The 25,601-nt window shown below is 43.5% G+C and overlaps 1 protein-coding gene across 1 annotated transcript in view; it reads left to right on the plus strand.

The window, feature by feature from the left end:
* Window positions 1–25,601, plus strand: part of ABCB4 (ATP binding cassette subfamily B member 4) — a 74,199-nt gene that overhangs the window by 35,439 nt on the left and 13,159 nt on the right. Inside the window, exons 14-23 of the mRNA XM_082662566.1 lie at window positions 2,508–2,669; window positions 5,656–5,817; window positions 8,238–8,384; window positions 11,158–11,262; window positions 13,483–13,560; window positions 14,893–14,976; window positions 16,001–16,204; window positions 19,296–19,396; window positions 21,112–21,252; window positions 23,846–24,002. Coding sequence (XP_082518692.1) covers window positions 2,508–2,669; window positions 5,656–5,817; window positions 8,238–8,384; window positions 11,158–11,262; window positions 13,483–13,560; window positions 14,893–14,976; window positions 16,001–16,204; window positions 19,296–19,396; window positions 21,112–21,252; window positions 23,846–24,002 — 1,341 coding nt within the window. The remainder of the gene's footprint in view (window positions 1–2,507; window positions 2,670–5,655; window positions 5,818–8,237; window positions 8,385–11,157; window positions 11,263–13,482; window positions 13,561–14,892; window positions 14,977–16,000; window positions 16,205–19,295; window positions 19,397–21,111; window positions 21,253–23,845; window positions 24,003–25,601) is intronic.

A 25,601-nucleotide genomic window follows, 5' to 3' on the forward strand; every position in this document is an offset into this window, starting at 1 on the left:
TTGTTGCTGCCTGCGGACTTTTTCCAGTTGTGGTGAGCGGGGGGGCTACTCTTCATTGCGGTACGTGGGCTTCTCATTGTGGTGGCTTCTCTTGTTGTGGAGCACGAGCTCTAGGCGCGCGGGCTCAGTAGTTGTGGCTCATGGGCTCTAGAGCGCAGGCTCAGTAGTTGTGGTGCACGGGCTTAGTTGCTCCGCGGCATGTGGGATCTTCCTGGACCAGGGCTCGAACCCGTGTGCCCTGCGTTGGCAGGCGGATACTTAACCACTGCGCCACCAGGGAAGCCCTAATTGCTGTAGCTTTTTATGTTTTAGTATCTGGTGGAGATATCACCCAGATACTCATTAACTTTTTCAGAATTTTCATGGATGCTCTTTTTAAAAAAGTTGAGATATAATTCAGATACCATAAAGTTCACCCTTTTAAAATGCACAATTCATTGGTTTTTTCAGTACAGTCACGAGATTTTGCAACCATCAGCACAGTCTCACTGCAGAATATTTTCATCATCCTGAAAGGAAACTTTGTACCGATTAGCAGTCACTCTCCATTCCACCCTCACCCTTGCTCTTGGCAACCAATAATCTGCTTTCTCTCTCTGTGGATTTGCCCATTCTGGACATTTTATATAAATAGAATCACACGAGGCATGGTCTCTTGTGACTGGCTTCTTTCACTTAGCATAATGTTTTCAAGGTTCATCCGTATTGAAACACGCATCAGAATCTCACTCCTTTTTCTGGCCCATTATTATTCCATTGTGTGGATATACCACCTTGCATTTATCTTTTGATCAACTGATGAACATTTGGATTTGTTCTCACTTTTTGGCTATTATAAATCTAGCCTCTTTTTTTTAACATCTTTATTAGAGTATAATTGCTTTACAGTGTTGTGTTAGTTTCTGCTGTGTGACAAAGTGAATCAGCTATATGCACACGTATATCCCCATATCCCCTCCCTCTTGCGTCTCCCTCCCACCCTCCTTATCCCATCCCTCTAGGTGGTCGCAAAGCACGGAGCTGATCTCCCTGTGCCATGCAGCTGCTTCCCACTAGCTATCTATTTTACATCTGGCAGTGTATATATGTCAATGCTACTCTCTTACTTCGTCCCAGCTTACCCTTCCCCCTCCCCGTGGCCTCAAGTCCATTCTCTACGTCTGTGTCTTTATTCCTGTCCTGCCCCTAGGTTCATCAGAACCTTTTTTTCCTTTTTTTAGGTTCCATATATATGTGTTAGCATATGGTGTTTGTTTTTCTCTTTCTGACTTACTTCACTCTGTATGACAGACTCTAGGTCTATCCACCTCACTACAAATAACTCAATTTTGTTTCTCTTTATGGCTGAGTAATATTCCATTGCATATATGTGCCACATCTTCTTTATCCATTCATCTGTCGATGGGCACTTAGGCTGCTTCCATGTCTTGGCTATTGTAAATAGAGCTGCAATGAACATTGTGGTACATGACTCTTTTTGAATTATGGTTTTCTCAGGGTATATGCCCAGTACTGGGATTGCTGGATCCTATGGTGGCTCTATTTTTAGTTTTTTAAGGAACCTCCATACTGTTCTCCATAGTGGCTGTATCCATTTACATTCCCACCAACAGTGCAAGAGGGTTCCCTTTTCTCCACACCCTCTCCAGCATTTACTGTTTGTAGATTTTTTGATGATTAGCCTCTCATTTCTGTCTTTTTAACTACTCAGGTGACTTTGGCTGTAGTCTAATAACCATCCTAAGGATGTGGCTTTATTGCCTCAGAGTAGGAGTGGTCTTAAGAAGTGGTTAGTCTTGATAGGGCTAATGAGTATTAAAAAACAATAGCCATTGTTAATGACATAACATGAAGAGTTTGATGGGCATTTTCCAGGTTGTAAATGCCCGTTCATACACCCACCAAGCCAACGACATGTGAGTTCAGGGAGCTACTTAGGGGGGTGATTTGTAGATTTCAGCATCCATAAAAATCACCTGAAGCACTTGTTAAAAATCATAGTTAATGGCGCCACTCCAGAGTTTGGAATTCAGATGGTCTTTGAACCATGATGTGAACCATCCATATCCCAGGGTATGTTTTCACCTAAGCTGCCTGCATGTGGTCCATTAGAATTACAGTCAAAATCAGGCACTATAGAAGTGCCCTGGAGAAGACTGTATGTGGCAACAGCTTCTGAACATGCTTCTGCTAAAGTCTCTCGCTTATCCTATAACTCAGAACGAGGGCTCCTCACACAGGTATGAAAACATTTGAGAAGGGCTGTAGACCTCCAGAGTTATCCATCCTCATTCTGGAGGGACTGGCCTCCTGTCTGGTCCAGAACTTAAGTCTCCTTTTAGCCATTCACAGGTGAGTGATGCCTTTGTGGCCTAATCACCCGGGAATGGTGAGCTGCTCTTGCATCATCCGCAAACACCTCCATCCAAGTGCTTAATTGTGTGTTAATTGACAGTGCGGGACATCGTAACCCTCCTGCCTTACATGTTTGTCCTTCTCTCCTTTAGGCCAGGGAAGGCCGGACCACCGTAGTGATAGCACACCGATTGTCTACAATCCGAAATGCAGATGTCATTGCTGGGTTTGAGGATGGAGTCATTGTGGAGCAAGGAAGCCACAAAGAACTAATGAAGAAGGAAGGGGTGTACTTCAGGCTTGTTAACATGCAGGTATCTGCTTCCTGGGAAGTTTTTCTGCTGTTTTCTCCTCAATATAGTATTCTTTATTTTGTTTATTAAAATATCACGTAGCTAATGCCATGTTGGGAAATAAGAAGTTTTCAGGAAGCTGCCTAAAATATACATCTGAGGCTTTAATTCAGAGTCGTTGAAAGAATCTCTAAAGAGAAAGGTGAGGGGGGAGGAAAATAAAGGGAAATGCCCCAAACATTTTGAACTTACTTTTTTTTTTTTTTGCGATACGCGGGCCTCTCACTGCTGTGGCCTCTCCTGTTGTGGAGCACAGGCTCCGGACACGCAGGCTCAGCGGCCATGGCTCACGGGCCAAGCCGCTCCGCAGCACGTGGGCTCTTCCCGGACCGGGGCACGAACCCGCGTCCCCTGCATCGGCAGGCGGACTCTCAACCACTGTGCCACCAGGGAAGCCCTGAACTTACCCTTTAGGATAGAGATTCTTAATTGCCTGGGGAATGAACTTCTTGAGCAACTTTGCAAAATAAATAACCTAAAAATATGTTATTCTGTAAACATGATTCTTATATTTGTAAAAGTATATACATTTGCTTTGATCTAACTGTAACTAGTATGTACATAATTTTGTTCTTTTTCTTCACGTTTCAGATGCACATCACCCAGATCCCATCATTTTAATGGGTCCTCAGCATCTTTTCACATGTTCCTTGGCTGTCTGTCTGTTTTCCTCTGTGAAAGCGTCTGTTCCTGTATTAGGCTGTTTCCTGTTGAGTTGTTCATGATATTCTTATTCATTTATAAGAACACCTTGCATAAAAAGGAAATACACATTTCTCTTGCATGTATTGGAAGTATTTTTCCTGCTTTGTTCTCTCAACTTCACTTTGTTGTTTGGTTGGCTGCCATAAAAAAAGCTTTAAAATGGTATGTGATTAGATTATCATTTTTCCTCTCCATGTCTTCAGGATTTGGGGTTGTTCTTAGGATATTCACCCATATTTCCTTTCAACATTTATTGTTTTATTTTTTATGGTTGAATATTTGAGGCAGCTGAAGTATATCCAGGTGTAGGAAATAAGGGCTATTGGTTGCAAATCTATACTTTTTATCAACTGGTGAAAAGTGGCCATCTTGGCTTTGGAGCTCAATGACCTCAGCTCCCAGTAAATGAGGGCTTTAGGTGAGGCACAGAAAAGTATATTATGAGATAGAGAGAGGGATTATGCATTTGGTCATAGAAGAAGTCTAAAATCTGAATGGGCTTATTGGAAGAACTGTCTGTTGAGATAGCATGGACAAGATGACAAAAGGAGAAGATAAGAAAAGGATTGATGAGAAGCGGTTCAGTTTGACTTGCCATGTGCTAGAATTTGGGGGAGCCAGGCTCGAGCATGTGGTGGGGAACCGTGGAAGATTGTTGAGCTGGGGTGTGATTTGAGCAGGACTGCCCTTCAGGAAAGTGACTCTGATAGCAGTGTGGTAGTGGATGGAAGTGAGGATGTGGGGACCAGTTACAAGACTAAGTCTCTAAGCTAGGTTGTTTTTTAATAAATCTATCTACTTATTTATTTTTGGCTACGTTGGGTCTTTGTTGCGGTACACGGGCTTCTCATTGCGGTGGCTTCTCTTGTTGCAGAGCGTGAGCTCTAGGCACGCGGGCTTCTGTAGTTGTGGGTCATAGGCTCTAGAGCGCAGTCTCAGTAGTTGTAGCGCACAGGCTTAGCCACTCCGCGGCATGTGGGATCTTCCCGGAGCAGGGATCGAACGCGTGTCCCCTGCATTGGTGGGTGGATTCTTAACCACTGCGCCACCAGGGAAGTCCCACTAGGTTGGCTTTTGCTGGGAGATGGTATGAAACCGTTCCAGTGGGAAACAAGGAAGTCCACCAAGCAGAGCGTACCTTCAGTGGGGTTCAAGGCACAAGGGCAATAATCTGTCAGGTGCTGAAAGCACAGCTGGAAAGTAGGATCAGATTAGATCCAGAGCTCAAGACAGACAGCCTCTGTGGGTACAGTAAGGCACTAGCCAGATAATTGGGTTTGGGGACAGGACCTGAAGGGAAAAAGACAATAGCACAAGAGCTGAGGTCCTGGACAAAGCATTAAGATGTGGACTCAGACATGGCGGAAGCAAACAGAGAACAAAGTTAGACTCCAGGAAGGTTGGGTTGATATTCCCTCATCTAGCATTGAGCTAAAGGCCCTTAAATTATCCCGCTCCCTGACCCTTTAAGGAGAGAGTTGATCCCAAAGTGGGCAATGAGGCTGAACCTGCAGGACTGTTCCCCTGGGGTGACGTGTGGATGCATCTCTGCAGGACTCTGAGGAAGAAACATGATGGTACTCAGCCAGATTAACAGCCTCCCTCGGGCAGTGACCAGCTTTTCCTTGTTTATAAAAATGAGCCCTGGGGGCTTCCCTGGTGGCGCAGTGGTTGAGAGTCCGCCTGCCGATGCAGGGGACACGGGTTCGTGCCCCGGTCCGGGAAGATGCCACATGCCGCAGAACGGCTGGGCCCGTGAGCCATGGCCGCTGAGCCTGCGCGTCCAGAGCCTGTGCTCCATAACGGGAGAGGCCACAACAGTGAGAGGCCTGCGTACCGCAAAAAAAAAAAAAAAAAAAAAAAAAAAAGGAGCCCTGGGTAATGTTTCTGTTTATTCTTCTGCCCTGTGGTGGTCTCTAACTTGTTCTCTGGATCCTGGCGTATTGAGGAAATTCCCAGTTACCTGCTGGATAATGAAAACTTTGCCTTTTAATTTTTAGAGAATATTTTTATATTCCAGGTTTCACATTGAATTTAACCTTTCTGTCCTTTGTAACCTCTTTTACTTCCACGTGTTGATATACTTCTTGACACTTTGCAGCTAACTTTGAGAAGCTGTGACGGAATCTGAAAGTCTTGACACGTGATATTCAAATGGCTGTATGGTTCTAAACTTGGTTCTAAACTTACATCCGTCTGGACACAGGCACACACACAATTCAGTGTTTTGTTCTTCTTTTAGACATTAGGAAGCCAGATCCAGCCAGAAGAATTTAAAGTTGCACGAACTGATGAAAACCCTGCCATGGGTTTGGCTCGTCCCATAGTCAGGAGTTCTTTTCATAAAAGCCTGAGGAATTCGCGAAAGTATCAGAATGCCTTTGATGTGGAAACCATTGAACTTGTGAGTTGTTTTTCACTTAAATCTTTAGTTGCTTAGTTTTGCTGTTGAAATTCTTAGTCTTGCAAGTATATTGCAGGCACAGAGGATTCCTGCCATGAGCCATACTCTTCTTAAAAAAGGGAAATATCAAATTTTAAATGTATTTGTCAAAAATTGAAATCAATTCCAATTAAAATTGGATTTCCAATGAAAAAAGATCCAAAAACATAGTCTTTGTGCTTAGATGCTTAAAATTAAAACTAGATATTCCACTTATTTTTGAGGTCCAGAGATAAATAAGGCTGGTCTAAAGTAAGAGGCCCTGATATTTGCATGCTCTAGTAGGTAGGATTACTTTTGATTTCTGTGCTAGGAAACTCAGATTAATATCAGTTTAAGAAAAATAAGAGGTTTTATTTCTCTTTCACATAAAAAAATCTTAAAGGTGAGAAACCCAGGGCTAGAATGGTGACTCTGCCATGGTTACCATGGATTCAGGTTCCTTTCATATTTATCCTCACTATCCTGGCATGTAGCTTCCATTCTCAATGATCGAAAATGGCTCCTGAAGCTCCAGCCATCACATCTGTGTTCCAAGGAGCACGAAGAAGCAAAGATTTTCCATAAGTCCGATACAGTACTTTTATTTATATGTCACTGGCCATAACTTAATCACATGGCGCTACTTAGCTACAAGGAAGGGTAGATAACTGAATCTTTTTGCTATATGCATTGCTACTCTGAATAAGATTGGAATTCTCTTACTAAGACAAAGGAGAATAACCAGAAATAGCCAAAGTGTACATTCTTTAACGTTTCTCACCTGAAGACTTGGGGTGTTATTAATTCAAGTTAACAGAAGCCTTTATAATATTGATAAAAAGGGAATCCATTCCAAGAAAAGATATTTTATGGTTTTAAGAAATGGTTTGAGAATACCTTTTGATGTTATTTATTGATAAAAGCTGAGTTTATTTTTACTTTTGTGTTGGCCTGAAGACACTAATCCTACCAAGAATTCACTGCATCTGTTTTTCTCTGCCCACAATGTTATTGACTGCAGAGATTACGAGGGCTGTCTCAGAGGTCTCAATCTTGGTGTATTTATGGAAAGAGAATAACAATTGAATTATTGTGGAGCTGCATTATCATCCATAAGATAAACAGTTTCCCCCTTTTTGGCTATGGAAGTATTTACTTCTCATTTCCTCATTTATCTGGACAGTTACGCTGCTAAATCTTGAGAGTCTGGTATTTTAGAGGAGCCCTTCTCTTGGAGAAATGCACAGAGAAGAGTGGGAGTCAGAAAATGCCACACCAACAAGACTGTCCTAAGTGCTATCATAGAGGGATAAACAGTGTGCCCAAGGAGCGGGGGAAATAAAGTCTGATCAGAAGGGCCTGGAAGACCTGTTGGCGTGTGAAGAGCAGCCTCAGCTCGTTTAACAGGCTGGAGACCAGGGCTACACGATGTTAACTAGGGAGGAAAAAAACACCCTAAAATGCAGAGAAAATGGGTGGCTTGAAAGAAGAGGGCTGAATAGAAACTACTCCCATGTTCTCTTTTTCATAGAGACACAAACATGACCTATTTAAACAACTATAAGGCTATGGGATTCCATAGGCACCTTTTGTATCTAGTTGTAGTCAGAATACTCTCCTTTATGTGACCTAAATCCTTCATGCTTGACCAGACACTGAGTTCAGCATTTGCTGAGAACCTGATGTGTGCCAGGCATTGGGCTGTTTCTAGGGATATAAAGACATAGTCTTCACCTTAAAAACAAACAAACAAACAAGTAGAGTCATGTAAACAAAGGAAAACAAACAAAGAAGCAGAGTCATGTAAACAAACAGGGTGGGGGGATCACAAAACAAGCTAAGCTATGAAATAGAAGAAGTCCGCAGAGGGAACAGTGGTGAAAGAAAAGGGGAGTAGTTACTTCAGTTTTGTGAGCTGGGAACACGTCACAGAAAAGGCATCGCTGGGCAGGATTCCGGGGTGAGGAGACCAGGCCCACGTCCTCAGGTTAATCATGGCGCCTTGTGTTGGTGAGGACACTTACCCATCCCTTCATGGGTCTTGTCTCATGTGACCCCAACATCATGCCGGAGTGGAACTGGACTTGAATTCTAGGGCATTTTGTGCCCAGATCCTGCTTCTGCCCACTCTGCCGAGGCTGGAATAGAGATGGGCTGGTCACACCATGAAGATTGCTTCTTGGGTGAAGGACTCATACTCAGCTTATGCTGTGTAGTCAATGGACAGAGTTAACATTTGATAACATCCTGTCCAACCCCCTAGTAGTTCGCTGTAGCCTGGTCACTCTCTGCACCTAGCTTGCAAGCTCCTGGAGGGTGATGCCAGGCCTTCTCTATGTCCATAAACTCCAGTGACGGTAGTGTTGTCACCTTTTTGTCCTGACATGTATGTGTTCTAGGATGAAACTGTGCCGCCGGTGTCTTTTATGAAGATCCTGAAACTGAATAAAACAGAATGGCCCTACTTTGTGGTGGGAACTCTGTGTGCTGTTGCCAACGGGGCGCTTCAGCCGGCTTTCTCGGTCATCTTCTCAGAGATTATAGAGGTGAGGCTGAAAACACCACGGGACAGCTTGAGGATGAAGTGATGAAATCACTTCACCGTTACATCAGTTCTCATGCCAACCTGGTCCATTTTGCAGTAAAGCAGCCTCACATTAAACTAAGCCCGAGGTTTTAATTCCCTTTGGAGGAAAGCTGTGAGGCAAAAGAAAAAACAGGCAAGTTATGCTATCGATGAAATTAGAAACTGTAAATTCCCTGCAGAAGGCATTCTGATTCACTCTCTTCATTTGGATGAACTGGTGTCAGGCAGTGATCCCCATCCCGTTTGTGGAGAGGAGATGCATGTCTCACTGGATGGCTGGGTGGTGGGGCAGGGGAAGAGTTCAAGTCTCAAGTGTTCAAGAGGCTAGGCTCTGGGGGCAGACTGGCCTCACCACTTAATCGCTGTGCAAATTGGGCAAATGCTTTCCCTTGCTGTACCTCAGTTTCTTCATCTGCAAAATAAACCTACCTCCTAGGCTGGCTGAGGATTAAGAGATGATTTAGGTAACTATTTAAGAGTGTCTGCCTCGAAGTAAGGATTCAAAAAGTTGCTACATCACTGTTTAGCAATTGTAGCAATGTTGAGCATTGTTTAGCAATGGCTACATCATTGTTTAGCAATCCTTACAAGGCTTGGGGAGGCTAAGAAGGAAAACCTACACTATCCAGTTGTTAAATTCATCGGGGGATATTTATCAGAAGTGATCAGAAATATCTAAGGCTCCATAAAATCCAACATTTATATTTTATAACCTTAGTCAGTCTCTAATGTTACTGGAGAGACTTTTTTGCTAAAGATGAATTATTCTCCATCACATTACGACTTTATTCTGCTGTTCTTCAGCTTTTTTTCTCTTTATTTTTTGAGCTTCATATAATGTATTATCGTTCAAAGTTTTGTTTTATTTTATTTCTTAATTTTTATTGGAGTATAGTTGCTAAGAGTTTATTATGCTTGTGACTTTGAACATTGGTTTAAGACCACAAGCTAAAAAATAGCTTAGGAAGAACCCTCCAGCTGGTCTTACATTACAAAATAAGGCAATCCCTGGCTCCCCTGCAATTCAGGAGCTGTGTGGATTGTATTTATATTTGGGGGCATCTCCTTTGTGTCAAATGCTGGTCTTGGAGATCAAGCAGGAAACAAAATAAACTAAGTTCTGCCCTCAAACAGTTTACCTTCTATTGGGACAGACACAGAACACAACCAAAAAGCAAATATGTAATGTGTCACAGCATAGCAAGCATTTTAAAAGCAGGGTCTGGCAGTACAGGGGCTGGAGCTGGAGGTGCTGTTTCATGCGGGCGGGTCAGGAGAGGCCTGTCGGGGCAGAGGCCCCGTGGAGTGGAGGGTGGTGAGCAGGTAGGGGTCAGGGAGGAGTTCAGGCAGAGGGAACAGCAAATGCAGAGGAAGAGGCACAAACACGAAAATGTGCAGCCACACACAGTCCGTAGGCAGTGTTTCAGCCCATGTTAATAACCGCAAACAGTAAGTCTGCTACATGCGAACTTTCCAGTTGTGAACGCGTGTGCCAGCCCCTGTATGCCAGCTGTTGTACCGTACTACTGTACTTTTCAAGGTACTGTACTGTAAGATTGTACTGTTTTCTTTTTCTTTTCTTTTTTTTTTTTTTTTTGCGCTACACGGGCCTCTCACCATTGTGGCCTCTCCCATTGCGGAGCACAGGCTCCGGACGCGCAGGCTCAGCGGACATGGCTCACAGGCCTAGCAGCTCCGCGGCATGTGGGATCTTCCCGGACCAGGGCACGAACCTGTGTCCCCTGCATTGGCAGGCAGACTCTCAACCACTGCGCCACCAGGGAAGCCCCATTCTTCACCTTTTGATGTTCACCCTTCTTTCTAATATTACATCAATTAATTTCTCTTACATAGTTAATATCATGCTGTCACAATTTCCCCCTGCCCTTTTCTTTGCATATTAACATAGGTACTTTCCAATGTTATTGCAAATTTTTGAAGGTACATTATTTTCTTTTTTTAATTATTATTATTTTTTATTTTTTTATTTTTTGCGGTACGCGGGCCTCTCACTGTTGTGGCCTCTCCCGTTGCGGAGCACAGGCTCCAGACGCGCAGGCTCAGCGGCCATGGCTCACGGGCCCAGCCGCTCCGTGTCATGTGGGATCGTCGACGCCGGACCGGGGCACAAACCCGTGTCCCCTGCATCGGCAGGCGGACTCTCAACCACTGCGCCACCAGGGAAGACCTGTTTTCTTTATTTTTTGTGTTTGTTTTTTATGTACGTATTATTTGTGTGAAAAGTATTATAAACCTAATACAGTACAGCACTATTGATATATACCCGATTGTGTTAGTGGGGTACCTAGGCTAACTTTTGTTGGACTTACGAACAAATTGGACTTACAAACGCGCTCTCAGAACGGAACTCGTATTGTATTCCTCCGATTCATAGAGACAGGAAGTAGAATGGTGGCTCCCAAATGGCTGGGGGGAGGGTCATGGGAGTTACTGTTTAATGAGTACAGAATTTCAGTTGTGGATGATGAAAGAATTCTGGAGGTGGATGGCAGTGAAGGTGGCACAACACTGTCAGTACAACTTAATGCCACTGACTGGTATACTTAAAATCTACCGTTTAGCCATTTTTATGTTACATATATTTTACCACAGTTAAAAAAAACACGTATTCAAAACCTGGTTTTTAAAATGTGATGCTCAAGCCATTGTTTATGGGAGGAGTAAACAAAGATCATGTAATCCAAGTGGGTGTTTTAAATGTTCTTTTGTAGATTTTTGGACCAGGGGACGATGAAGTGAAGCAGCAGAAATGCAACATGTTCTCATTGCTCTTTTTAGGTCTGGGAATTATTTCTTTTTTTACTTTCTTCCTTCAGGTAGGTACCTATGATTTGATATTCTCATAGAGTCTATATTCAGTTAGAAAATATAGATTAATTACCTATTAATTAGATTTTTGTTAATTATCTGTTAATATAAATAATTGATTAATCAAAATCCAATAAAAGAAACAGGTGATCAGAACCTTAGCTTTGATTTGGAACTTCCAAATCTTAGACTGAAATGAATTGCAGACACAGTTGGCACAAGGCTCTTTGAGAGGGCAGTGTCCTAAGCAGGGGGAATTGTGACTTCCCTGTGTGCTAAGTTACGTCATGTTACAGGTTGGCCCTCAGCAAACATTCATTACCAAAGACAAAAGAGACTTGAATTCACAGGACAACATAAGTCCCAGTTAAACTCAACTAGTCATAAACTGGAAAAAAAATCAGTACAATAGCATTCTCTCTCTCTCTTTTTTTTTTTATAAATTTATTTATTTTATTTTTGGCTGCGTTGGGTCTCCGTTGCTGTACACGGGCTTTCTCTAGTTGCGGCGAGTAGGGGCTACTCTTCGTGTGGTGCACGGGCTTCTCATTGCAGTGGCTTCTCTTGTTGTGCAGCACGGGATCTAGGCATGCAGGCTTCAGTAGTTGTGGCTCGTGGGCTTCAGTAGTTGTGGCACATGGGCTTAGCTGTTCTGCGGCATGTGAGATCTTCCCGGACCAGGGATCAAACCTGTGTCCCCTGCATTGGCAGGCGACTTCTTAACCACTGCGCCACCAGGGAAGCCCAGTATTCTCTTTTTGTTACTCTTCATATAATATCAAGTAACTTCTCTGATATTTTCTTCCTTACTTGATGAACTGTTTGAAAGAATGCACATTATATTGCATTTAGATATTGTAGACCCGGACAAAATGAACTAGTATACTTCCCTCTGGTTGTGCTTGTCTACCTAGACTTTTACCAAATTTCTTTTGTCTCTTTAACTCAGTGCCTTTCCAGTACACACAGGCCTTTCTAGTACAATCCATTGAGGCCACAGAATATTTCCTAGTCATGCCCAGTGTGCTTCTCTTTGATTATTGTTGAGCCAGTGGTAAAAGGAAGCCTAGCTTTTTATTTAGAAATCAGAGCCTTGCTCGTAGCAACTCCATGTCCAATGCAGCCGCAAGCCCTGGTGTGTTAGGGAGTAGAGCATACATATGACGCACCAACAGTGGGCTGATGGACGGAACTATGGAGCCCTCACGGGCCTTGAGCGATCTGCCAGCAAAGGCGGGAGGAGACCAGGGCAGTCTAGGCCTGGAGCCCTGGGGTGGACTCACCCTGAGCACTGACCACCGATCCTCTTGGTTTAGTGAAGACCTTGGATGCATCCTCCCCAGAGAGCACCCCACGTGCCCACCCCAACACTCAGCGTGGCTGGAGGCTCACACCCATGCCAGTGCCTGGGGAGCAAACCCAGCTCTGGACATCTGGTCAGGTCTCCAGTTTGAACAGGATATAATTAGAAAGAGGGAAGGTGTCTGGCAAGGATGCTGGGGGAGGAGTAGCCTAATTGTTCGCTAATCTGAGAGCAGGTGGAGATGTGACGGGGAAGCAGCAAACTCATCTGGAGCTTGATACTCCAGACATCCTCCCTCCGCTACACTACAGGAGCCAAAACGCATCCCTGCATAGAATTTTGTTACTTCTGTTGGAGAGTGATTTGCTTAAAGCATTAGGAACACACTGAACGTTGTAATTAAGTACAGTATTCTTCTCACTGAGATGTTGTCCTTGAGAGTTTTGAAAAGGAAGTCTATTTAGAATGCTTCAGAAGCCAGAACTAGATACTTCTAAGGGTTTTGGTTTTAGGATTCTATTGTATACCAATGATTTAGAAGTATATGAATTAAAAATTTTTTTTATGGAAGTATAGTTGATTTACAATGTGTTAATTTGTGCTGTACAGCAAAGTGATTTGGTTATACATATATAAACATTCTTTTTTTAATATTCCTTTCCATTATGGTTTATCATAGGATACTGAATATAGTTCTCTGTGCTGTACAGTAGGTCCTTGCTGTTTATCCATTCCATATATAATAGCTTACATCTAGCAGTACATGTACTTTAAGTTAGGACTTTGAATTAGTATCTGGTCATAGACTTTGTTATTTGAATAGTTGATTGATAAATAAATATTATAGAAATCCATGCGAATACACCCACTTGTGTCAGAACGCTTGTGATCATCAAAAGGGACAAAAGCCTTTCTTCTCGCCCAGGGCTTCACATTTGGGAAGGCTGGCGAGATCCTCACCACAAGGCTGCGGTCCATGGCTTTTAAAGCAATGCTGAGACAGGTAGGTGTGTGCTCGGGAGCCGTTCTTCCCTTTCAAGCCTCTTCCTGTTCTGGCTGGCGTGCTGCCCTGCGTGTTGTGTGTCCCAGGTGTTCATGCAAGGACTGGTCAGGGCCCAGCTAATTGTCCTGGTCCTTCAGTATCCAAAGAACTCTCAGGGTTTTCGTGGGAGTAGGCTGAATTTAGGTCACTTTGGGGGCTAATTTTGCAACTATCTCTATCCATGTGGATACTATCATTTCAAGGACCTGTATCTGTTTTCTGGATTCTACGCAGGCCCTGGTGAGTCATTTGAGACTCCAGGATGCCTTTCCACAAAGGAGAGGGTGGTTGGCAGTGTTCCTGTCCCACGATTGACCATACTAACTATAGGTTTTACCAAATGTTGGTAATTGAGTTTGTTAGAGCTCTGCTTTCACGTTAATTCACTTGTTAATTCACTCAGTCATTACCCACTAGGTACCAGACAGTGTGCTAGTAGCTGGGCCTATAAAATGCCTTATCTGCCCTCTTGGGAAGGTCACAGCCCAGTGTAGGACATGTGGGAAAATGTGCAAACATGAATTCTCTATTTTTATAGAGAAGGCTTAAGAGAGGGCCGGAATATTGTCCAACCAATTGATAGGAATCGATGACATTCCTGTTCACAAAAGGGCACAGAGCAGGTATCATATTTTGTGCAAGTCTGAATTTGCAGACCTCTTTCAGTGTCTTTTAAACTGTTGCTATGGAGGAAAAATTACTTTATATGAAGCTTAAAGATGCTGTGGATGAGTGGCTTATAATTAAAATCATATCTAAGATAGACTCTTTTAATCCTTGCTTCAAACAAAACAAAACAAAAACGTGGTGAGAAACCAGGGCTGATGATCTCATGCCTAGAATTTGCAAGAAAGAGCCGTGTCCAGCACAACTCCACCGTGTCCAGCACAACTCCTTTGTGAGAGACACCACCCCATCAGGATACTACGGAAGTATCCGTAGTACAAGTTGTGAGGACTGGGTGATGGACCCACCCACGGGCTCGGGCTCCGGGGAAGCTGGCAGCGAGCACAGCTGCAATCTGGATAAGCCCCGCCCCGGTCAGTGTGCTTTCCCAGCACAGCAGAGCCCGATGCAGGTGGGGATGGAGGTTGCATCCTGGTGGGGCTCCGAGGTGTATGCTCGAGGCAGGGACTAGAGCTCCCCACTGCATGGGAGGTAGGTCTCCCCTCAACTCTAACACCCAAGTTAGGTGTGCATATTTCCTCAGCATTGAATGTTTGGGATGTTTCATCTGATTTTCTCTGCTTGTTTTAATTTGGAATGAATTTAAAGGTGTATTTTGTGCCATAGGACATGAGCTGGTTTGATGATCATAAAAACAGTACTGGTGCACTTTCTACGAGACTTGCGATAGATGCCTCCCAAGTCCAAGGGGTATGTAGACTGCACTCTACTACTGTTTTTCTTTAACATGGTTTGGAATAAACATATGGCATAGCTGCGACCTTTAAGCTGCCTTCAGCTGCAAATAACAGAAAAGTCAAACTGGCCTAAACAATAAAGAGGAAGGTTGGACTTCAGGGCTCACAAGTGGCCCGAAGGACTCAGGTGCCTTCTGTCTGTTGGCTCTGAGTGGCTTTCAGTCCTCAGGGTTGGCTTCACCCTGAGGCTCGTTCCCTCGTGGCCACAGGGTGGCTGCCAGGAGCAACCATAGCTACAAGCTTCCTTGTTTCCCATCCAGCGAAAGAGAGCGCACACCTAGGCCTCGACTGCCAAACACCCTTCTCTTACATCTAATTAAGACTAATTTGGGTCACATGCCCAACCCTAACCAATAACTGGCTCCAGGGAGTGCGGCCGTCTTCCTGGCTTCCCTCCCCAGCTCTGGAGCTGAGGTCTGTTACCCGGGAACTCACTGCTTCCCCATAGCGCAGGAGAGCAGCAAGTCCCCTGCAGTGTCCCTGTGAGGGCCCTCATTTTCTCACTGGTGCAAACAGGACTTCATCTTTATGCATGCTTTACGGGGGGATGGTCTCCTAGGGTCTGTACCCTGGGTAACAGATGGTCTCTTGGGGCTCGTGAATCTCCCTCTCACACATCTGAAGCGAACAGGCTTTAAAATGACCAGAGTGCCCGGGGTGTGTTTCCTCTTTGAACGTTGCCTTCATGAAGAAGTGTGCGCCCCACAGCCTCTCCCCAGAGCAGAGCAGCTGATGACTTGCTTCAGCAGTGCTGAATCCGTATGGGCAGGAGAGCAAGGAGAGCTGAACGGCATGAGGAAAAACCTGCAGAGCCTCCCAAGTTACCCACAGGTGTCTTGGGTTTATTGTAACAAAAGGGAGCAAATGTTAGTACAGGCACAGATCCCTCTCTCGTGGTTCTGACCGGGAAGCTGAAGGCTGCAGCTCATGGATTTGCAACTTAAAATACAGCTGCCTCTCTTCTTTTGCTCTTCCAGGCCACTGGGACCAGGTTGGCTTTAATTGCACAGAACACAGCTAACCTTGGAACTGGTATCATCATAGCATTTGTCTATGGTTGGCAATTAACCCTTTTGATGTTATCGGTTGTTCCAATTATTGCTGTATCAGGAATTGTTGAAATGAAATTGCTGGCTGGAAATGCCAAAAGAGATAAAGAAGAACTGGAAACTGTTGGAAAGGTGGGTCAAATACGGCTTCAGTTGGTATAAGTGTGGTTTTTAGACATGGGTTTTATTTGATTGATTTATTACAACATGCATGTTTTAATGATGTTAGTGCTTCCTACAACTAATCATGGTCAACGCTGTGTATGAAATATTTTACTGTGTCAATGCCTAGAACTTGAAAATGGGATAATTAATGTAAAGCTTTTAATCCTATAGAAGGTGTTATATTCAGAAAATTTCTGAATTTTCAAAGTTCATTTTACCTTTTACTTTGTATACCGATGCCATTATTAGGACAAAAGTTACCCCTGTTTTACAGATGAAGAGTCCTTAAGGCAGAGAATTATAAGTGTATTGTTCAAAGTAGGACATTTGCCAGTACTTAAAAGACAGTCCTGTTCTTGGCTGTGATTTCTATAGTTAATTAAGCTAGGCAGCCACCAGAGGACAGTAATGCTCTGATTTCTGGTTCTAATTATAATGGCAATTGGGCACACACTTAACGTTGTGCCAATTATTGTTCTAAGTATTTATATGTACCAACTCATCCTCACAATAATCCTATGAGGCAAATACTAATGTCACACCAGTTTTACAAATGTGGAACCTGAGAATGAAACAAGTTAAAGGCATGGCTGGGATTCAAATCCTGGTCTAATTTCAAAGTTCTTTACTATATTACCTCTTCATATGGGTTTAACTGTGTCTAGATATGCATATAAACATTTTATTTACACGTACATGTATTTAAATGTTTAAATGTAGATAACAGCCGGGAATTTTTTTACCCTTATTTGTGTAAATATTATACTATATTGAAACATTAGGAGGTGAAGCAGACGGTGTATATAAATTGTGATAGTTTCTATAGCACAACACTTGCAAAGCCCTTTCACAGACAATACTGCATAGGCCTTAATACAATTACGGTTACGCAAGGTGGGACAGATAGTATGTCTCGCTCATGGGTTAGAAAGCAGTTAGCATGATTCCCACACCTAAGCTCTCGGGTACCCAGAGTCCCTGAAGATCCTCTTGGCTGCTGGCTGTGGGTACTTTAGGGCAGTGGGCCCCAACCTTTTTGGCACCAGGGACTGGTTTCGTGGAAGACACTTTTTCCACGGAGAGGGACTGGGGGGGTGGGTAGTTCAGGCGGTAATGCGAGCGATGGGGAGAGGCAGATGGAGCTTTGCTCCGCTTTCCTGCCACTCATCTCCTGCTGTGCGGCCTGGTTCCTAACAGGCCATGGACCGGTACTGGTCTGCGGCCCGGGGGTTGGGGACCCCTGCTTTAGGGCATCATTTCCTTGATTTCTGCTTGTCACAACTAACTACTGGAAAAACACCCTGTAGTGTTCGTTTCCTTTCTCCTCCAGAACCCTACCGCTTTTCACATTTCAGAAGGGAGATTGTCAGCAGGTAGAATGAAGATCAATTTTTCTTAGACTAGTCACATGAAAGAAAACATCTTGAGTCTAGTTAAGATAATAGAATCTTACTTCTATTAAAAATGGCTAATGACGCTGAACGTTGCCAGAGTTTTGGCAGGAGTAGGGCAGTTAGAACGGAGCAGCTTGGCAGACAAAACACCACCTTAGACCTTCCATCCTGGCCTTGCGGCCGCTCAGTATATCATACTGGAGAAGACCCCCCACTTCTCTGGTCTTCACTTTCCACTTCTGTAACGTGAGAAATTGTACCAGATGATGTCCCGGGTTCCTTTCAGCTAATACATTGTCGTTCCAGGGATCAGAGAATTAATAACTCAGACTGATCAGTCTGAAATATTTTTAGTAACTACTTTAACCTGATAAGGGTTTGGGTTTTTTTAAATGAGAGATTGGAAATTTTAAATGTTAATTATCAGCAATTCAATCACAGTTCAATTTTGTTTACTCAGTAAACTCCTGATTAACCCAAAATGAGGGTTAGAAAGGTCTTGGATACCACCCTCCCCCACAACATCACTGTTTTCTCAAAAAAAAAAAAAAGTTCTCATTGACCTGGGTGCAGATTAATCACGGTTCAAGAGCATGGGGATTTGGGTAACTTCCCATTTTCATTTTCCGGAAAAGGCTTAGTAATGAGGGTGTGATTGCTGGGCTGGGAGGAGGGGAGGGAGGCTGCAGATTCACCCTCTTGACTCAGGTCCTGCCTGATGACTGAGATTAGGGGCCTGCTGAGCCAGAATTAACCCTCAAAGCACTTAAACCGTGATCAAAAAATCAAGAGTTGAGTGTAAAGTCCTAACAACTAGTTTCTCCATGTGTAAATTACAAAGCAGGGGAAGCAGAAGAGCATAATGGGTTAAGAACATGGACTTGGCATCAGATAGATAGCCTTATAGGGATCCTATTATCCTGCCTACTTATTAACTCTAGAGTCTTAGGCAAGTCACTTCACTTCTCTGTGCCTCGGGTCCTCACCTGTGCAAACAGGAATAAGAACATGAACCTCACAGTGTTGTCAAAGGAGGTAATACCTGGCACAGAGTAAAAGCCAATAAGTACTCTCTAGTCTGGCTATAATTACTGTTAGATGTTTCATTTATAATAAAGATAGGGGGCTTTCCTCGTGGCGCAGTGGTTAAGAATCCACCTGCCAATGCAGGGGACGTGGGTTCGAGCCCTGGTCCAGGAAGATTCCACATGCCGCGGAGCAACTAAACCCGTGTGCCACAACTACTGACCCTGTGCTCTAGAGCCCGCGAGCCTCAACTACTGAGCCCGTGTGCCACAACTACTGAAGCCCGTGCGCCTAGAGCCCGTGTTCCGCAACAAGAGAAGCCACTGCAATGAAAAGCCCGCGCACCGCAACGAAGAGTAGCCCCCGCTCGCCGCAACTAGAGAAAAGCCTGCGTGCAGCAACAAAGACCGAACGCAGCCATAAATTAAAAAAAAAAAAAAAAAAAGATTGCCAGTTTTTTCATGGAGCTTGTCTTGAAGAACACATTATGCCTTTGCTTTCCAAATTTTAAAGGAATTGAAAACCTGTCAACACAACCTTCGGGCTTCTTTTGACAGAACCCTAAGGCTCATATATATATTTTTATTATCTCAGAAGTAAAAGCCCCACTTCTAACCATGATCTGTTCTACATTACAGATTGCAACAGAGGCAATAGAAAATATTAGGACAGTTGTGTCCTTGACCCAGGAAAGAAAATTTGAATCAATGTATGTTGAAAAATTGTATGGAGCTTACAGGTAATGAGCATATGATTGTTATTAAGAACCTAGTGTTTTCCTAGGCTGAATTATTGATTCCAATTTTTGTTCCGGCTGCAAACAGTGATATGATTGTAAGGATGACATTTTTTTCAATAATTATCTCAGTGAAAATAAGTAACTTTTTGATGCAACTGGACCACAGGGTTGGGTTTTTACATCTCTTATAAAAAACAGTAAGATTGGGTCTCTAAGAGCTAAAAGGTACAGAGGGCTGCACAAGTATTTGTTCACCACTGCAGGCGACATAAACAACCCATCTGGTGATTCAGGATGAACATTCTTTTAGGGAATTGCTCAAACCTTTATTTTCTTTGCATTGTGTAGACTGAACCAAAGATGAGATTTGTTGTTGGGTGAAAGTGTTTCCTTTGTTCTCTGGGTGAGGACCAGATCTGTCCTAATCTGAAAACAAAGACACAGAGCCTATTTCATTGGTTTATACTTGAGCAATTCGACAAACCTCCAGCACCTGTTTACCGCTTGTGTTCAACCAGGGCCTGTCCTTATAAATGAATATGTTTTAACACTAACAAAATTGAACACAATTTGAATCACAACTTTGTAGACTAGACCAATGGTTTTGAACACTTACATATTTGAACAGGGATAACTGAATTTCTCAGTGTATTCACCTTCCTAGTTATGTATACTTCATGCAGCTATTACATTTTTCTGGTCATTTGATGTCTGACATATATCTGTCAGTAGCAGTGTAAATTGTTCAGTAACATTAAGTATTGTAACACCATGCTCACAGCACAGGAGTTAAACTATCCAGATCAGTAATACTTAAAATTTTTCCTCTTGCCAAGTGCCTACCTTCTAATCTGAAAATAAATAAATTAATGTTCTTCTGGAGGATTTAGAATAATAAAGTCAAATAAAGTAGCTAGGGCTTCCCTGGTGGCGCAGTGGTTGAGAGTCCGCCTGCCGATGCAGGGGACACGGGTTCGTGCCCCGGTCCAGGAGGATCCCACGTGCCGCGGAGCGGCTGGGCCCGTGAGCCATGGCTGCTGGGCCTGCGCGTCCGGAGCCTGTGCTCCGCAATGGGAGAGGCCACGGCAGTGAGAGGCCCGTGTACCACAAAAAAGAAAAAAAAAAAAAAGTAGCTAAACTAATAGAGGATAGCAAGAGGTCTAATTAGAAATGGTTCAAAACACATTGTGTTGGGGATGGTGGGATCTAGCTCCGGGAAGAACTTCTGATGTGGGTCTAGATAAACCTCGGTGACCCTGCTTTTCCGAATCTGAAATGTGAACTTTGATATGAGAGACGATAACTCATCACAGAAGACAAGACAATAATATTAGACAACTGAATTCAGACAATTCAAACTTTAGTCCTAACTGTGAAATCCTTTATTTTTGATAACAACAATCATGTCTGAGTTCCCAGATATTCCTGTGTAATAATAACAGCGACTATCATTTGAGCAACCACTATGAGCTAGGTACTGTGCTAGACGTTTGTATTGTCTATTTAGATCTCAAAACAATTTTGTTTCATACTGGTTATTCCCCTCTTACAAGTCAGAAAACTGATGCGTAGAGAGGTTAAGTCACTTACATTAATTATAACTGGGGGCAGAATTTAAACACAGGTTGACTAGACTTAGCAGCTGTGCTCTTTGTACAAGCCATGCTGAGAGAGGGTGAAGATAATGGTCACAGATATACTGATTTGCTTTTCAGGAATTCTGTGCGGAAAGCACACATCTATGGAATTACTTTTAGTATTTCACAAGCATTTATGTATTTTTCCCATGCCGGTTGTTTTCGGTTTGGTGCCTATCTCATTGTGAATGGACATATGCACTTCAGAGACGTTATTCTGTAAGTAACTTTTAATTTGCTGAGATTATTCCATAATAAAGTTTCAATAGGTCTATGCAAAGGTTTGGAATAGACCGAAAAACTAACTTGTTTTATGATGAAGTCATCTAGAGAGTTGAATCTACCCCAGAAATCGAATGTTGTCGGTACTCCAAGGACAGTTTCATTATCTGCGTGGACTAAAATCAACCAAGCTCATGAAAATGATCATAAACCAGAATTTCAGTAATACATAGAAGGACAGGAGGACAGCAAATGTTCTCAATGCAGAGATAAATCATAGTTAGAAAACTGCTGGCGACCATGGACCCAAAACGGGTTATAATAGCTTACTATTTACGGGCAACCAAAGATGGCCTTGACGGTGGGATGGGAACACTTGACTGAAGTCTGGTAAACACTCTGTTCCCTAACCAGCCCTGAGATGACCCTGCCAACTTTTGCCTCTTAGCCTTCCCTATTTTCTTGGTTTCCAAGGCTAACCAATGGTCTTTCAAAATATGCTGAATACATTCAATTAGATTGCAGTCTAGTCTTGCCAAAGGGAAGCCATGCTTTTAAGATCACTTTGGCGTATTTCTGCTCTGATGGGATGATTTTTAAAAAGTAGCAAAGAACTTAAAAAAAAAACAAAACCCAGGGTCAAGACGGACAGAGTGAAAGTGTTTAAAAGCTGTACTTTTGTTTTCATCCAAAATTAAAATAACCATGAAAAAAGAATATATATCTTTGCATCAATCAGGATCCCAGCAGGGAACAAATGGCCCTGCAGATGGGGTAATGGAGGACAGTTTGCTAAAGGGTCTGTTTATAAAGGTGTGAGAAGTATTAAGGTCAGCAGTGCCCAGCTAGGCACCACTAAGACCTTACTTAAGCCTAAAGGGCAAGAGGAGGGAAAGATTTTCAGAAGCCAGCGCAGGGGCCTTCTGTGCTCTTTGGTGGAAGGACCCCAACACCACACCTCTCCAACGGGAAAGAGACCGACACAACAAACGGCCTGGTCCCACTCCTCCAGCCTCCTTTCCTGCTATGCTATTCCTTGCCAAACCCCATCGGGAGCCAGAGGACCAGAAAACCTTTTGATGCAAACCCTGAAGGTCAGCCTGTCAGGCATCGGGGATGGTATAAGATAGAGACGGGAGAGTAGAAAGTGGTTTTGAAGGGACAGATGGAAATAGCCAGCTGGGAATTACCACTTGGAGACATTCATTGTCTAGAAAAATACCAATGAAAAAATCGGCCCTGCTTTTAAAAACTGTTTTATCATTAAAATGTTAAATTCTGGATAATTGGAAGATAGCTTTTAAAATCTTTCATACTAAAGCTGCATTACAGGCTGTACAGGAAAGCTAGGCAGCTAGCTACATGTGAGTTGTTCATCACTCTTCTAAAATGTGATTTTTGATAATTAACCTCATCAAATATTTAAGGGAGAGCCTTACTCTACCCACCATTCCCCCCACCCACCGTGTACTTAAAATACATTTTAATACCTTAGATTTACACTTTGCTGCACAGCAGTAATTAATACAGCATTGTAAATCAACTACAATTAAAAAAAAGAATTAAAAAAATAATGTATTAAATTACAAACCAAAACAAGGAGCCAAATGCCCTGACACACCCAATCCAGAATTATTTATCTGGTGTGTATCAGGGATACAGAAGCAAAGCAGAAAATATTCAGTGCATGGAATTTATTTAATTTTTTCAAACTTGTGGAAACTTTCGTCTCTCTTATTTGTGTGTAGCTCAAAGAGACCAAAAAAAATAAAAATTAAAATAGTTTCCCCCCAAAATCTTAGGTTTAGAAGTTTGGGGGAAGTTTTTTTAAGTTCTCTATTAGAGATTTTCCTACTGTCCCCTCTCTCTAGGGAGCTCTGGTGCCCAAAGTGAATAGCTTTGTGGAGGCGCAAATCTCAGAATCTTTAGTTCCTCCTAGAAGTTATAATCCATATGCATTCTTTTAATTGGAGAATAGACCGTTAGCTTAATTGTTTTTTCAGGGTCATAGCAATAGTTCTTTTACTTGTAAGAGAAAAGCTATTTGTAGTAAAGGCTTATTTTGCCCAGTAAGAATTCTTTAACCACAGGGACGATGATTATTGTTTGTGCGGGGCTGCAGAAGAAACCACACCCTGGAGATCAGGGCTGTAGGGTCAGGAGGAAACCTCACTCCTTGTCTGGTACTGATCAAGTCCCTTCAGCCCCCAGAGCTTCAGTTCCCTCAAGTCTGAACGGGGTATGTGTGTTGTTACTAGAATTACCTGAGATCACAACTCAAGATTCTGTTAGCAGACGCTTCCTGAGAGAGGAGAGCTTTACCAAGTTACATGAAATCTAGGAAATGAGAAGCTCCTAAAGGAAGCCAGAAAGCAGTAGAGAAAAAGGAGACCCTCAGGCAGCGGGTGCCGCCTCCCCTCTGGGTCTCCTTTGGTCCTGGAATTTTCTAGCGATGTGCGGGGGAGGGAGGAGGGGGATTAGTAAGGGAGCGAAAACATCAGTACTGGCCAGCAGTAAGTCTTTGGGCTTTGAGACATCTCGGGGCTGAATTATATAAATTAATGTTTGAAATTCTTCTGCTCCCATCTAGGGTGTTTTCAGCGATCGTGTTGGGCGCCGTGGCTCTAGGACACGCGAGTTCCTTTGCTCCAGACTACGCTAAAGCCAAGCTGTCTGCAGCGCACTTATTCAGCCTGTTTGAAAGACAACCTTTGATTGACAGCCACAGTGAGGAAGGCCTGAGACCTGTGAGTTCCCTGCTGTCTGATCAGCACTTGGTTAATTTTTTCCTAAATGTTTGCTGTCTGCTAGATCATGTCGACTGAAAAAAAAAAAAAAAAAAAGGCACAACGTGAGAGTTGTGAGTTAAGTTTTATTCGGGCAGAATGAGGACTGCAGCCTGGGAGACAGCATCTCAGAGAGCTCGGAGAAACTGCTCCTACGAGGGAGGGGGAACGTCAGAGTTCCATAGGATGTTAGTGAAGGGGGCACGTGCAGTGAAGCACGCATTTTGGGAGAGCCTTGCTGCTGCTCATAAGGAGCAGATGCCCCCATTAACGACTGTAGTGCTTGTCTAGGTACGAGAAGATGCAAGAAATTGGGTTCATAAAATCTTCTCCTGAAAATACCTAACTATCTGAAGGCCTGTCCTGCCAGTTTTTCCCAGAGCACAGAGCGCCTCATTCCTGATCTCCACCCTGGACTCCTTTCAGGGGGTGCTGAAGGCTGGCGGCTGCCGCAGTTTGTAACTCTGTCCTTGTAGAGGCAGATGGCAAGTGGCAATTTTTAGTTGGCAGTTGCAACCACAGGATAAATTTGTAGTGATTACACTGACATTCACTTCACTGGCTTTGTGATAGTTACAAGGCTAATAATATTTGGCCAACTTTCCTGGCATTTTCAAATTCCATAGGGGGTTGCAAGGATGAGCACGTCAAAAGTAAAGAACCCCCAAATCCAGATGTACTAGAACTGAATCATTTCCATGAAAATTGTGAGTCACTTCTGCATGGAAGGTATGTGCCTGTAGCTCTGTGTGTAACTGCGTTAGCAATTTGACTTTCATCACATAATTGTCATCACAGCGTTACGACTGGTGAGAAGGCCACTTTATTCAGAGTAGGAGGAATAATCCTTTACTGTCCCCAAACTTAGATCTCAGTGTTCTTTGTGTTCCTTGCCTAACACAAGCCGCTGCACGTTTTAATGCAGGCGAAGCAGCGTGGGTAAAGCGATGGGGACTTAGCACAACCGTTCTGGAACTTCACCAGGTACTTCCTGTTCTGAGAAAATAGCTGTGCCCAAGTGAGGGAGATAAAGAGGCCACCAGGGCTGCAGGCAAGGGCTGTCCACTGAGACGGCAGGTAGAAACTGCTCTAAATCGCTAAGCCTCTGAGCCTTGGGCCATTGACTTGGCTCCAGCCACAAAATCATCAGTTGGGAAAGCTAAATATTTGTCTTCAATGAACCAGAAATTTTGAGTTTAGTTAACAACTCTGTAATATGACTGTCTTTAACCTGTACCCCCGGCTCCCATCTTCATTTCATGTAACAACTTGCTACCAGTACTAACTGGTGCCAGTACCTGTACTGAATATGCATTGTATGTTTCTCTGCTATAGTGTTTGGTAAAGCTTCCTTGGAATTCTACTTTTTTTTTTTAAATTTATTTTTGGCTGCATTGGGTCCTCATTGCTGCACGCGGGCTTTCTCCAGTTGTGGCGAGCGGGAGCTGCTCTTCGTTGCGGTGCGCGGGCTTCTCATTGCGGTGGCTTCTTGTGTTGCAGAACACGGATTCTAGGCGCATGGGCTTCATTAGTTGCGGCTCACGGGCTCAGTAGTTGCGG

Source organism: Grampus griseus, assembly GCF_964374135.1.
Source record: "Grampus griseus genome assembly, chromosome: 9".
In the NCBI taxonomy this organism is placed as follows: Eukaryota; Metazoa; Chordata; class Mammalia; order Artiodactyla; family Delphinidae; genus Grampus; species Grampus griseus.